General features: G+C 45.7%; 1 protein-coding gene across 1 annotated transcript; it reads left to right on the top strand.

Moving 5' to 3' along the window:
• The first annotated feature begins 1,092 nt into the window (after window positions 1-1,092).
• Window positions 1,093-13,122, top strand: Cfap107 (cilia and flagella associated protein 107). Its single transcript, XM_076862660.1, has 4 exons — window positions 1,093-1,203; window positions 9,300-9,413; window positions 12,148-12,325; window positions 12,947-13,122. The coding sequence occupies exons 1-4, from the start codon at window positions 1,093-1,095 to the stop codon at window positions 13,120-13,122; spliced, it is 579 nt and encodes a 192-aa protein (XP_076718775.1).
• The last annotated feature ends 181 nt before the right edge of the window (window positions 13,123-13,303 follow it).

Genomic DNA, 13,303 nt, shown 5'->3' with positions numbered 1-13,303 from the left:
CTTTTAGTCAAAGGCAGTTGGAAAACACTTTCTTCGAATCACTTACTGATATCCAGTGTTTTCATTTGTAGCAAGCAAGCCCACAGCAGCAGGGTTCTGCTTCTTCAACTTAACCAGCGTTACAGGCATCTTCCTGCATCAGCCTTCTTAATAGCTGCAGAGAATTTAATTATATGGGAGGAGCACAGGTTATTGAACCAGCCCTCAGTCAATACACATCTAGGTGGGTCTTGACTTTTTTGTCTAACAAATTGGCAAGAGAGTGGACTCTTTCCTGCTGAGCTGAGCTCAGTTAGAGATGTATTCGTGACTAGACCTGGGGGCTCTGCTGAGGTCTAGTCACTAATACATGGAAGCTGCAGCTCTGCACCAAACATACAATGTGAAACGACTGTGGAGTGAATGAATGAAGACTGAGCGAACCGTGTTGTATCGGTTACAAACACAAACACAAGATTCTTCACTGAAGCCCCTTGAGCAAAACTGCAGACAGGTAGTGAATGGAATCCAGGGGTTTAAGCTTAATGTGGTGGCTGTGTGACTTTAGATAACTGCTTGATCTCTCTCTGCTTCAGTGTTCTCACTTGGAAAATGGGTACAATAGTTGCACCTGCCTCAGAAACTGCTGAGAGAGAAGACATGTCAATATCTCAGCCTGGGTCTAGCTCACTGATTGGCACTCATTAAGTAGCAGAATTCAACTCTCCCCATGGGAGAAATGTGGCAAGGCTGATGCCCATTTTGGGGTGTTAACTCAGAAACCAGGTCTTTCCACTTCTGTTTCTGTGGTGAGACTTGCTGGTTTGGTTTATTTTTATGGGGTCAATTTTGCGCCTGCAGAATCAGCTGTTCCCTGAAGGAGAGTATTTATACTTAGAGTCTGTCCCCACGGAGACAGTAAACAATAGAGAACCCAGATCCAGTCCTTCTCCCTGGAGGCTGAAAGTGAACTCTCAGAGTTTTTTTTTTTTTATTTTTTATTTTTTTTTTTATTCCACGCAGGAGGGTGACTGGGAAGATAGTGCGGCAACTCTGTAATTCCTCTGCCCCCTAAACCCATCAAATCCAAGGAGGCTGGGAGAGATCCTTACCATGGTATTTTTGGGGGTGGCTCCACAGTCGTTCTCTACTCCAAGCTGGCAGATTGAGAAACAGTATTCGACCAGAGTGCTCACTGGAAACTGGCTGGAAGAGAGGGGGAAGGTAAGGAGGGAGGAGGGCGGGAAAGGCTCGGGAGGGATGGGGAGGGAGAGGTAGGAGGGATGGGGAGGGAGAGATCGGAGGAATGTTCATTGTTATTTTCGAATCAAAGGCAGCAGGTGGTTGCACCTGAAGAAACTGTCAATAGGGTCTTTGTGTTCTCTATAAGGAATTTCATTCCAACAATCAACAAGGCCCCTTTACTACGGCTTGAAAACACCACAGCAGAGGTGCCAACACGGTTTTGTCTCTCAGTTGAGTGTTTCTAGGTGTCTGGATAGTCCCAATTTCCTCTGCACTTTTGTTGGAAGAACGTCCACTCCTCCTGAATGTGGCCTCTTCCACGGCAGGCCTGGCCCACCCTGCAGGGACGTCCAAGGTTGGGCGCTCCTACTTCCCGGCACTTGAGCCACAATCTTGCCCTATGGGTCTATTTCAGTTTTTTACTTTCAAAACAGAACAAATGGGCTCTTGGTCATCCTTTGTGCTTTCAAAGCCACTGGGAAATAAATTGGAACCGAATATCTTCATTTGTGGCCACCACATTTTAACTTTTTTTTCCCCCCAGAGGAACAAAAAAGTTACTTTTTTTTTCAGAGAAATCTAGACATTCTCAAATCTTCTTGGGAGATGGGCCAGGAAAAGAGGATGCATTAGTCTGCTTTTCATTACTGTGACCTAAATAAGGGTCAAGAACAACCTTAGAGTAGGAAAAGTTTGTTTGGGCTCATGGCTTCAGAGGTTGAGTGTGGTCAGTTGACTCCACTGCTCTGGGCCTGAGGTGAGGCAGAGAGAACATCATGGTGGAAGAAAACGCATTAGAAGCTAAGGCAAAATTTAATCCTCAAAATCATACCCCCCCCCACCCCGTGACCTACTTCCTCCAGCCATGCCCCACCCAATTACCACCCAGAAGTCCATTCATATTATTGATCCATCAAATGGATTAATCCACTGATCAAGTTACAGCTCTCACAATCTAACCATTTCACCTCTGAACAGTCTTGCATTGACTAACATTAGTGTTCAGGGGATACCTTGTATCCAAATCATAACAGAGGATAAGATAGAACTGGCAGCTTTGGTGCAAGGAAGTTTGACAGTGACAGCTGAGTACCAGAAAGGGCTGTTTTCATGGAGAACATTAGCAGTCACCATCCCTCTGGCCAGACACAAGGACTGTGGCCATCATATTTCAACGGCACATGGCTTTCTTGGGATGTGTATCAAAGCAAGAGCAAGAAGGACAGACTGAGCAATAAACTCAGGTGTGTGTAGGGGATGCAGCACTCAGTGATAGTGTGGTCTGCTCTCACACCTAGGGCATATTAAATAGGCAGCGGAGTTGGGGTGATGTCAGGAAGATGGTGGACTAGGAAAACTCAGGGCCTCATTTCTCATGGGAACATTTTTTAAATTGGTCAAAATGTTATAGGAGCTCTTGAAAACAAAGGTCTACAGCAACAAATTGATTACTGAATCAAGAAAAAGAGACATTCATATGAAAAGAATTTCTGTGAGGTTTCTACTTGCCCTTTTCCTACCCCCTTCCCAGCATGGCATGGTGCTATCTGTAATCTCGGGGGTCTAGAACCCAGTTTACACTTCCTGCCCTCATATCTGAAGGAGGGGAGCAGCGTTCTAACCTGCCTGGGAGATTGGCCTCTGTTTCACTGAACTTGGAGCCCAGATGGCAGAGTAGCCTCGTTCACAACCCAGGCTAGGAAAAGCCAGGGAAAGTAGTGGCAGGCATAGCTAGTGAACTGCCAGGGGGCTACAAACCTGGATAATCCTGGGGCAAGAGATTGTGGGTGGAGTAGAACACACAAGGCCCCAAGAAGAAGCAGGGAAGGGTGAGACTCTTTGGGAAATTAAAACATCTAAAAGGAGAAACGTATTTGGGGGATCTGAAAAGTATGTACAGACCCCTGCAAGTTGTGTGCCAAGAAAAGGCCTGAGGATACTTCCTTCATGAAGGGCTGACCTCAGTCTCAGAACATGACCTGCTAGTTGAAAAAGGTCTTCCCTTGCCCAGATCCAGGCTATGAAGATTGAGAGGGTTTGCAGTTTTTTCAAATGCCCAGTTTTTCAACTTTCACATTGAGTCACATTATAATCAAACAATAACAAACTGATAGACATACAAAGAAACAGGAAAACATGGCTCAGCTAAAGCAACAAAACACAGCATTAGAAATTCTGAAGAAACACAAGCATCAAAGTAGTAGGCAAAGACTTGAAAATGACTCTATTAAATATGCTTAAAGAGCTAAAAGAAAGCATATTCAAAGAATGAAAGTAAGCTGAGTGTGGTGGCACATACCTGTAATCCCAGCGACTCAAGAGGCTGAGGCAGAAGGATTGCGAATTCAAGGCCAGCCTCAGCAACTTAGTGAGACCCTACCTGAAAATTAAAACAATAGAAAGGGCTGGAGATGAGGCTCAGTAGTTAAGCACTCCTGGTTCAATCCCCAGTACAGAAAACAAAACAAAAAATGAACTATAGACAGCTAGGTTTGATGGCACATACCTATATGCAAAAAGATGTAATCTCAGCTACTTGGAAGTCCGAGGCAGAAGGATCAAAAGTTTGAGGCCAGTGTCTCAAAATAAAAGATGTAAGGGCTGAAGACATGTTCAGTGGTAGAGCATCCCTGCTTTTAGTCACCAGACTAAAACAAAACAAAAGCAAATTAAGAAAACAGTATTTGAACGAAATGAGAATATTGAAAAAGAGACTGAGATTATAAAAGGAATGAAATAAATTTTAGATCTGAAAAACAGAAAAAAGTTAATTGAAAAAAAAATCAATAGATTGTTTTAACAGCAGGCTAGAAAAGACAGAAAAAAGAAGCAGAAAACTTGAAGATAGTGAATGGAGCCCAGGGGATTGATTTATGGGGCCCCATCAAGTAAGTAATATATGCCTTAAGGGAATTCTAGAAGGAGAAGAAAAACAAAAGTGTAAAGAGATTATTTGAAAAATTAAAGACTGAAAAACTACAAATTTGAGTAAACACATGGCTCTACAAATCCAAGAACCTCAGTGAATTCCAAATAGGATACGTTTAAAGAGTTCCACATTGACCCACATCATAATCAAGCCACTGGAAACCAAAGACAGAGAGAATCTTGATCACCAAAAGAAATGTAACTTGTCAAAGATAAACATGATCAGTGGTTTATTCAGGGGACGCTTTGGAGACTGGAAGGCAGTGGGATGACATAAAAAAAGAAAAACCAACAACTGAGAATTCTATATTCCACAAAACTGCCTTCAAAAATGAGGCAGAAATTAAGATATCTCCAGATAAATGAAAGCTGAGGGAGTTCATCTTCCATAGACCTGCCTTACAAGGAATGCTAATGGTAATATTTCAAGCGGAAATGGAAGAATGTTAGCAATTTGAAGCCACAGAAAAATATAAAGATTCTCTAGTAAGGATAAATACATGAACTAACATAAAAACCAGTGTCATTATAATTTTGATTTGTAATTCTACCTTTTACCTTCTGTAGAATTTAGAAGACAAACATGTAAAAATTTATAAAACTTATGTAAATGGATATAGGGCAATATAGAAAGATGCAATTTGTGACATTAGTAGCATAAAGGGAGGCAGAGCTACAGAGAAGTAGACTTTTGGCATGCAATTTCAGCTGGTATCAGTTTACACTAGATTATCACAATTTTAGGATGTCAGGAGTAATCTCCAATGGTAGCCACAAGGAAAATATTTGTGGAATGTACAAAAAAGGAAGTAAAAAGGGAATAAAAACATGTCACTAAAAAAAAATCAACTAACACAAAAAAGGTACTAAACCCTGGGGGTGTAGCTCAGTTGCCGAGTGCCTGGCTAACATGTGCAAGGACCTTCATTCAATCCCCAGCAATGCAAATAAATAAATAAATAAGCAAGGAGGAGGAAATAAAGGATAAAAATCTACAAGACACACAGAAAAACAGCAAAATGGCAAAAGTGAATCTACCCCTGGTTCACTTAAATGTAAATGAATTAAAACTCAGTAATCAAAAGGCACAGGATAAAGGAAAGAATTTTAAAAACAGGATCCAACTCTATGCTGTCCACAAGCACTGACTTTAGGTGTAAGGACACCATGGGTTGAAAGGGAAAGGATGGAAATATGGTCCATGCAACAGTAGCCGAAGGGAACAGGTGGCTGTTATGGTGTTAGGCAAATAGACTTTAAGTTAAAAACTGCTATGAGACAGAAAAGGACATGAAATATTAACAGGAGAGCCCACTCACCAAGTAAGTGTAATAGTTATAAATACATATGCACCAAATATCAGAACTCCAGATTATATGAAGCAAAGAGGACAGAATTGAAGGGAAAAGAGATGGCTTTAAATTAATAGTAAGATGGACCAGTACCCCCATTTTTTTTTAATACCAAGGATTATACCCAGGGGTGCTTAACCACTGAGCAACATCCAAAGCACTTTTTTTAGTTTTTATTTTGAGACAGGGTCTCACTAAGTTGCTTAGAGCCAACTAAGTTACTAAGGCTGGCCTTGAACTTGTGATCCTCCTGCCTCAGCCTCCTGAGTTGCTGAGATTACAGGCATGTGCCACTATGTCTAGACCCTTTTATTTTTAAAAAATATTTTGTTTTGGTTGTAGTTGGACACTATAGCTTATTTTATTTTAATGTGGTGCTGAGGATTGAACCCAGTGCCCTGCACATGCTAGGTGAGCGTTCTACTGTTGAGATACAACCCCAGATCCCAGACCCCATTTTCAATGTTGGATGGAACAACCAAACAGAAAGCCAGTATGGAAACAGGGGACATGAACAACACTATAGACCATTTGGAATGAGTGTGTGTGTGTGTGTGTGTGTGTGTGTGTGTGTGTTACAATTATAGCAAAATAAATTCTATCATAAATAAGTAAACAACCAATTTTTAAAAAATGAAAGAAAACTGAGAACTAGATGACCTCACTGGTGAATTTTATCAAACATTTAAGTAAAGAATTAACACTAATGCTTCTCAAACATTTCCAAAAAATTGAAGAGGAAAAAACACTTCCTAAATCATTTTATGAGGCCAAATTTACCCTGATGCTAAGCCAAAGACATCACAAGGAAAGAAAGTACAGACAGTCCTTCTTAAGAACATGCAAAAATCCTCAAGAAGACACTACCAAGCTGAAATCGATCGAATAGTGAAAGGACTGTTCATTATTCATGACCAAGTGGGGGAATTTTCTGGAATTTCTGGAATTCAAGGAGGGCTCAACACATGAAAATCAATCATTATAATGAAGAAAAAAACACATGATCATCTCAGTTGGTGCAGGAAAAAGCATTTGGCACATTTCAAGTCACTTTCACTCAACCAACTAGGGACAGAAGAAAAGTACTCAACATAAAAAGACTTTATTTGAAAAGCAAGCTAGCCTGATACCAGTGCGGAAATTCTGAAAACTTTTCCTGCAAGATCAGGAATAAGACAAAGATTTCTAATCAACACAGTCCTGGAAGTTCTAACAGGAGCCATTAGGAAACGTAAAGAAAAGAATTTGATTTGGAAAAGAAGCAGTAGAGTTATCTGTTTTTGCAGATGATGTGATTTTTATATGTAGAAACCCTAAAGATCCCCTTGTCCTCTCTCCCTCTCTCCCATGTGAAATCAACACACAGTGAAATCAACTAATTGAGCAAAGTTGCAAGATACAAAATCAACACACAAAAGTCAAGTTGCATTTCTATATATGAACAATGAGAAATCGGAAAAGGAAATCAAGAAAACAATTCCATATAATGGAACACTGAAAAGAACAGAATACTTAAGATGCCAGTATTGGGCTGGGGATGTGACTCAGTGGCAGAGCACTTGTCTGGCATATGTGAGGCTCTAGGTTTGATCCTCAGCACTGAAAAAAAAATTGCCAATACTATGCAAAGAATCTAGATAGATTCATTGCATTCCCTATGAAAATCACAGTAGATGCAGAAATAGGGGAAAAAAATCCATCCTAAAACTCATGGAATCTCAAATAGCCCAAACAATTTTGAAAAAGAGGAACAAAACTCAAGAACTCACATTTCCTGGTTTCTATGAATCTACAGTGATCAAGACAATGAGACACTGGCAAAAAGGTGGGTACACAGATCAATGGAACACAAGACAGAGCCTGGAAATAAACAGTTTTATTTATGGTCAAATGAGGTCGTCAACTCTGTTCACTGGAGAAAGGATTCTTCACCATGGGGACCTGGGAAAACTGGACGTCCACAGGCAGCACAGTGGCGGGGGGGACCCTTACCTAACACCAGATAAGAATTAATTCAAAGTGGAGCAAAGACCCAGAGGAGACCTCAAACTGTAAAACTCCTGGAAGAAAATATAGGGGGAAAGTTTCATGAGCTAGGATCTGGCAGTGGTTGAGTATAACACCAAAAGCACAGACAACAGAACCCAAAACAGTTAAGTTGGACGTCATCAAAATAAAAAAAAAAAAAGTCAATGTCAGAGAACACTAATAACAGAGACAAATGGCAGCCTACGGGATGGAGAACATATTTGCCAATTACACATCCAAGATACAGGTAGGGCTACCTACAACTCAACAACACAAATCCAAACAACCCAATTTAAACATTAGCATTGGACTTGAATAGTCATTGCTTCAAAGAAGATAGACAAATGGCTATGAAATAAGCACATGAAAACTGTTGAACCACCAGTATCATTAGAATAACACAAAACCACAATGAAATTACCACTCCATACTCACTGACAAATAATGGGGCTGGGAGTGGCTCAGTGGTGGAGCAAGGGAGATGCCCTGGGTCCCACTCCCAGCAGCATGGGTGCATGTGCATACACACACACACACACACACACGAAAGATGGAAGAAAGAAAGAAAGGACAAGAACAAGTGTTGGTGAGAGGACATGGATACGTGGGAACTCTAGTGCATTGTTGGTGGGAATGTGAAAGGGTGTAGAAAAAATTAAGCACAGGATTACCATATGATCCGGGAATTCTCTGGATCTGTAGAAGATGGTGAGCAGGGACTCCATGTTCATAGCAAAGTTATTCATAGCAGCCAAAAGTGGGCACAGTCCAGGTACCCATTAATGGGTGCCCAGAAAAACAAAATATGGCATATATACACAAGAAAATGTTATTCAGCCTTTAAGAGGAAGAAAACTCTGAAATATGCAACAAGATGAATGGATCTTGAAGACAGCAAGCCTGTAATCCCAGCGGCTCCAGAGGGTAAAACAGGAGGATCACAGGTTAGAGGCCAGCCTCAGCAACTTGGTGAGCACCTAAGCAACTTAGTGAGACCCTGTCTCAAAATAAAAAAATAAAAAGCGCCGGGGATGGGGCTTATTGGTTGAGCACTCCTGGGTTCAATCAGGGTACCAACCAACCAACCAGCCAACCAATCTAATAGCATCTAAGTGAATAAGTTGGACACAAAGGATGATATTGTAAGATTCTGCTTACTTGAGGTGCCCATAACAGGCAATTTCATAGAGACAGGAAGTAGAATGGCTAGGGAAGGAGAATGGGGAGGGGGTGTTTGACAGGGGCAAGGGCTCAGTTTGGGATGGAAAGTTCTGGAGTTGGAGGGCAGTGATGGTTACACAGCAACGGGAACACACATAATGCCATCAAAATGCTATTGAATGGCCCAAAGTTGTAAATGTTTAATATCTGGCCACATTAAATTTTAAGAAAACTAATTAGAAAACATGATACAACAAAAAGAGAGACAGTGGAGTTGGGAAGAGTGAGGAACAAAGAAGGAAAAAGGAGGAAGAAAGGAGGAGGAGAGAGGAGGAGGAGAGAGGAGCCACAGGAGAGGAGGAGGAGAGAGGAGAGGAGGTGAGAAAGGTCAGAGTGAGGCCGAGAGGCAGCCGGGGAGCTGCTCTCCAGGGGTGCTGAGGGGGTGCTCAGTCCCCAAGTGTGTCTTTCCTGTGTCACCTGGAATGTCCTGACTTTGAACTCTGTCTCCCTCAGCCCATCTTCTGATGGCCCAGGATGTGAGGGAACTCAGCAGAAGGTTGAGAAGCCACATCTCAGATATTTTCTTGAATATTTTGTCTTTTCTAGTTCATCAAAGCCACTGAAAAGACACCCCAGAGCCTTCATAGAAAGGAGTACGTCCCCTTCCCTGGCCACAAGCCTGATCGGATCTCCAGGTGGTATGGGGAGAGGAAAAATGAGGTAAGAGGGAACGCACCCCACATTTAGGAGTGCCCCCTCCAAAGCTCGGGGGGCTGTCATTGTGCTCTGGGAGCAGGAAGCAACCTCAGGACACATGCCAACACAGGGGGCATCTGAGACGCCTCAGGGCACAGAGATCCTGGCTGCTCCAGGAGCAGCAGGGAGCCTCCTCCATCAACCGCTGTGGGCGTTACCTGCCAGGCATACCCCGTTCACCCACCAGCTCTATCATGCTCAGAACCCCAAGTGACTTCTTTGGCCAGCCTGTCCGCTTGGAGGTCATCTTAGTCTCCCATTCCCTGAACCTTGACCTGCTTAAACCTGGATGGGGAGGCCTGGAGCATGGTAGTGGAAGTTTTTCACAATCAGGGCCTTTTAGAGCTCACAGGGACCAAGAGATGGTTCTGTTCAGTACACAGAGGTGGTATCTACCAAAGCCGGGAGGCTGTTGGTTAGGGGACAAGCAGGTGGCTGCTCTGTAAATTGGTCAAAGCAACCACGTGTCTTCTGCACCTGGGGACCCATGTCAGGATAAATAGTGTCAGGTTTTCAGCTCTCTGCAGGCATCCCTGGGCCACACTGACACCCCCAGGCCCTGTGGGCACCCCTGAATCACCCGGCATCTCTAGCTGAGGATGCTGGCATCTCCAAGCCGTGCTGACACTCTGCAGCCGCTGGCTGTCACCATTAGTGTACATGGAAGACAGGAGTGCCCCTTAACCTCAGCGGATCACTCTCAGAACCCACCATCTGGGGCTCCCAGTCCCCTCTGCCCACGTGTGGGGTCAATTTTCTCTCAACACAGAGCACCAGGAAGCCTTTCCTAAAGACCTTTGGACCCACACAAACCTAGACTCAAGAGCTTAAGGAAGTCTGGTTAAATAAAAAGCCCCCTGAACCCAACACACATTAATAGGAAAATAAAAAAATCGTCCACTCATTTCTAAGTGTATGATCGCCTGTCCGTGTGCCAGGGCCCTGGGTGTCCACGCACTGCCCCAAGCAGCTCCTTCATTTCCAAGCTTCATTTAGATCCCTCCTCCTAGGACAGCATCTTTCTCCTCTGCCACCCCCACCTTACTTTTCTCCCTTTTTAGGCAAATTCTATGGTCTCCAAAATGACCATAGACTGGAGCCATTGCCCAGGGAGGGCCCTCTTCCTGACCCCCCCACCCCCCCAGCAGGTGTAGTAATCACATTTTAAATAGCCTGTATTTGATGCTGGTTTGACATCTCAGGGGCCTTTTGAATCCTGGAGAGAGGCCCCGGGTTAGCTAATTCCTAACCCTAATAAGCCACTTGCTTAGGAGTACACCTCTCGTACACCTCTCCTGTGCAAACCACGACTCCAAGCCAGCAGCTCCACCTCCCCTACTTATCTCATTCTTGCACACCAGGTCAATATTTCCTCTGCTCTAATTCGACCCAGGGCTGGAAAACTAGAGACCACTCCTGTGTCCCAGAGCTCTCTGAAATTAAACTATCCAACCCTAAACTTGCTGGAAGGTGCCTACCCTGCCTAGCTGCCTCCCTCCCACAGGAACCCCAGAGGCAGCTGAGGTCCGTCCCCCACACTTACCTGCTGTCTTGCCCGGTGCTGCCCCCCAGTGGCCCTGAATGGTTATGGCATGTCCCCTCCACATGAGAACTGGACTCTTCTTTCAGAGGTGGTTGTTCCCATGTCTGCCTCCTTATCATACCTGATTAAAACAAGCCACAGTGAAGCCAGCAGGCCACACCAGAACCAAACAAAGTGTCCAGAACCCCCACCGTGGCCTCTCCTCCCCCTGCTCTGGGGCCTCCTCTGCACTCACTCTGTTGGGGGGATACCCTCGGCTCACTGTCCTGGCACTGGAAATACTCCCGGGCACCTGATGGTGTAGATCTTGGGAACCTTGCTTAGTGTCTGTGCCCACTGTCATTCGTCCCCTCTGGTATTGTGATCTGGCTTATTTATGGAGCCACCCCTTGAACTCTTGGGTGTAGCCAACCGTGGCCGACTCAGACCTCCCTGTCTGCTCCAAACAAGAGGACAGACATGGAAATCCACATTATCACCCCCAGTAAATCATCCCAGTTCCCCAGGGTTCCCTTCCGGACTGAGGGGACTCTTTCAAGAAATCCACTGACTCAGTCAAACCTTCCATCTCCGTACGAATTTGGTCTTTTTCTCCCCGTAAATAACTCCCCACCAAAGAGTCGGTGCCCCTGCTTCCTAGCCGAGGGAGCTGTAAATCCTTCGCGAGGGAAGGCGATTTACGGACCCCCTCGGGTTCTTCCCACGGTATAATTGATTGGAATGTGAGGCGCGGCCACCAGGCTGGCACCCAGCATCTGCCACTGGCCTTGGAAATAGGCACTTGGGTGGGTGAACTTGAGACAAATCAAAGGGTGTAATTTCGGATCACTTGGGAGCACAGTGAGCGTCTGAGTCTTCCCGCTCACCCAGGGTCCTGACTTTAAAATGCCACCATCGCTCATTCCAGGGATGAATGGGCTTGCATAGGCTGCCTGTGGCTAGCTGGGACATGTGTTGGAAGGAAGGCCGCATCAGAGGGAGACCAACACTTGTATTTCCCATTTTGGGGGCCTCTGCGACTTACTGCCAACCAGGGTGGGGGGGCTCCTCTCCATCAAGACCACAGCTTCATGAAGGGCTGCTCCTACCTCCATCCATGGTCAGGTGGACACCTTGCTCTGATGGCTAATGTGCCTGCTCTGTCTGTCCTTCCAGGGGATCCCGTACAAAAACCTGATCACCCACCACCAGGAGCCCTCCCACCGCTACCTGATCAGCTCTTATGACGACCATTACAACAGGCATAATTACAATCCGGCCTTGCCTGCTCTCCGCACCTGGAGTAGACAGAAGTTGCTGTGGCTTCCAGAGAGGGTCGACTTCCCCCTTCTTGGTACTTTCAAAATTCAGAATCCGCTCCCCCTGCTCCCCCCCCCCCCCCCCCCCCCCCGTGTTGGCCTGGTAAGGGTCACAGATGCACAGGGCTTGTGTAGGAGGATCACCCGAGGCCTCTGGCTCAAAGCAAGCAGCAGGGGGAGTCCTATCATCCGCTCAGGGCCTCCACCTGCTCGCTCTTCTTGAACTTGGGGACATGCTCCTAATGACACTCACCTGGGCAGCCCAGGCTGCATTTACCTGGAGCCCAGGTGACAGGGAGCCTCCCCGCGGTCATTCTCTCAGCACGCAGGGACTATTTCCCCACTGGCATTATCTTGTAGCGGCACCTGGGGACACAGTGGTGACAAGCACAGAGGATTTCTGCCCCGGGGAGGTGACGTTCCAGTGGGGAGAAAGCTAATACACCATGAATGACCCAACAGCTGATGATCAGGCAAATAAGATAATTTCAGAGAGGGTGAAAGAAAATGGGCCACGGGTAGGAAGCCCTACCCTCTGGTTGCCCTGCCAGCTTCTGTCGCTGGTGCAACAGCCTGGGTAAGCCTCCAGCGTCTCCATGGTCAGTGTGTACAAGACTGCTCCAAACCCTGTCACCCAGACTCGCTTTCTCTTGCAGCTCCGCCCACAAACTACGGACTCTATGAGCGGCTGAAGCAGCGGTGGATGCTCCCCAAGACTGGCTGGAGGGAGAGCGTCTACACGTCTTCCTACCCCAGACCGCCCTTGAGCGCTATGTCCAGGCGGGAGCATGCCATCCCCGTGCCTCCCCCTCGCCTGAAGCCACACTTCTGAGAACTGCCGCCCCACCAGCAGCTCGCATGAGCCACCTGGAGAGCCCGGGCAGCCCTGGACGGGCCAGCGTGGAGTGTTGGAGCTCGCCCATGGAGCAGCTCCTAGAATCAGGCCTGTCCCCCAACCCACGATTCTGTCTTCTCCATCCCACAATTAAAGCTCTTTGATGTGGTTGCAGGGC

This window comes from Callospermophilus lateralis, chromosome 7, assembly GCF_048772815.1.
Source record: "Callospermophilus lateralis isolate mCalLat2 chromosome 7, mCalLat2.hap1, whole genome shotgun sequence".
Lineage (NCBI taxonomy): Eukaryota > Metazoa > Chordata > Mammalia > Rodentia > Sciuridae > Callospermophilus > Callospermophilus lateralis.
The sequence above is the reverse complement of the archived record's forward strand: the minus strand, read 5'-3'. Positions and strand labels throughout refer to the sequence as shown.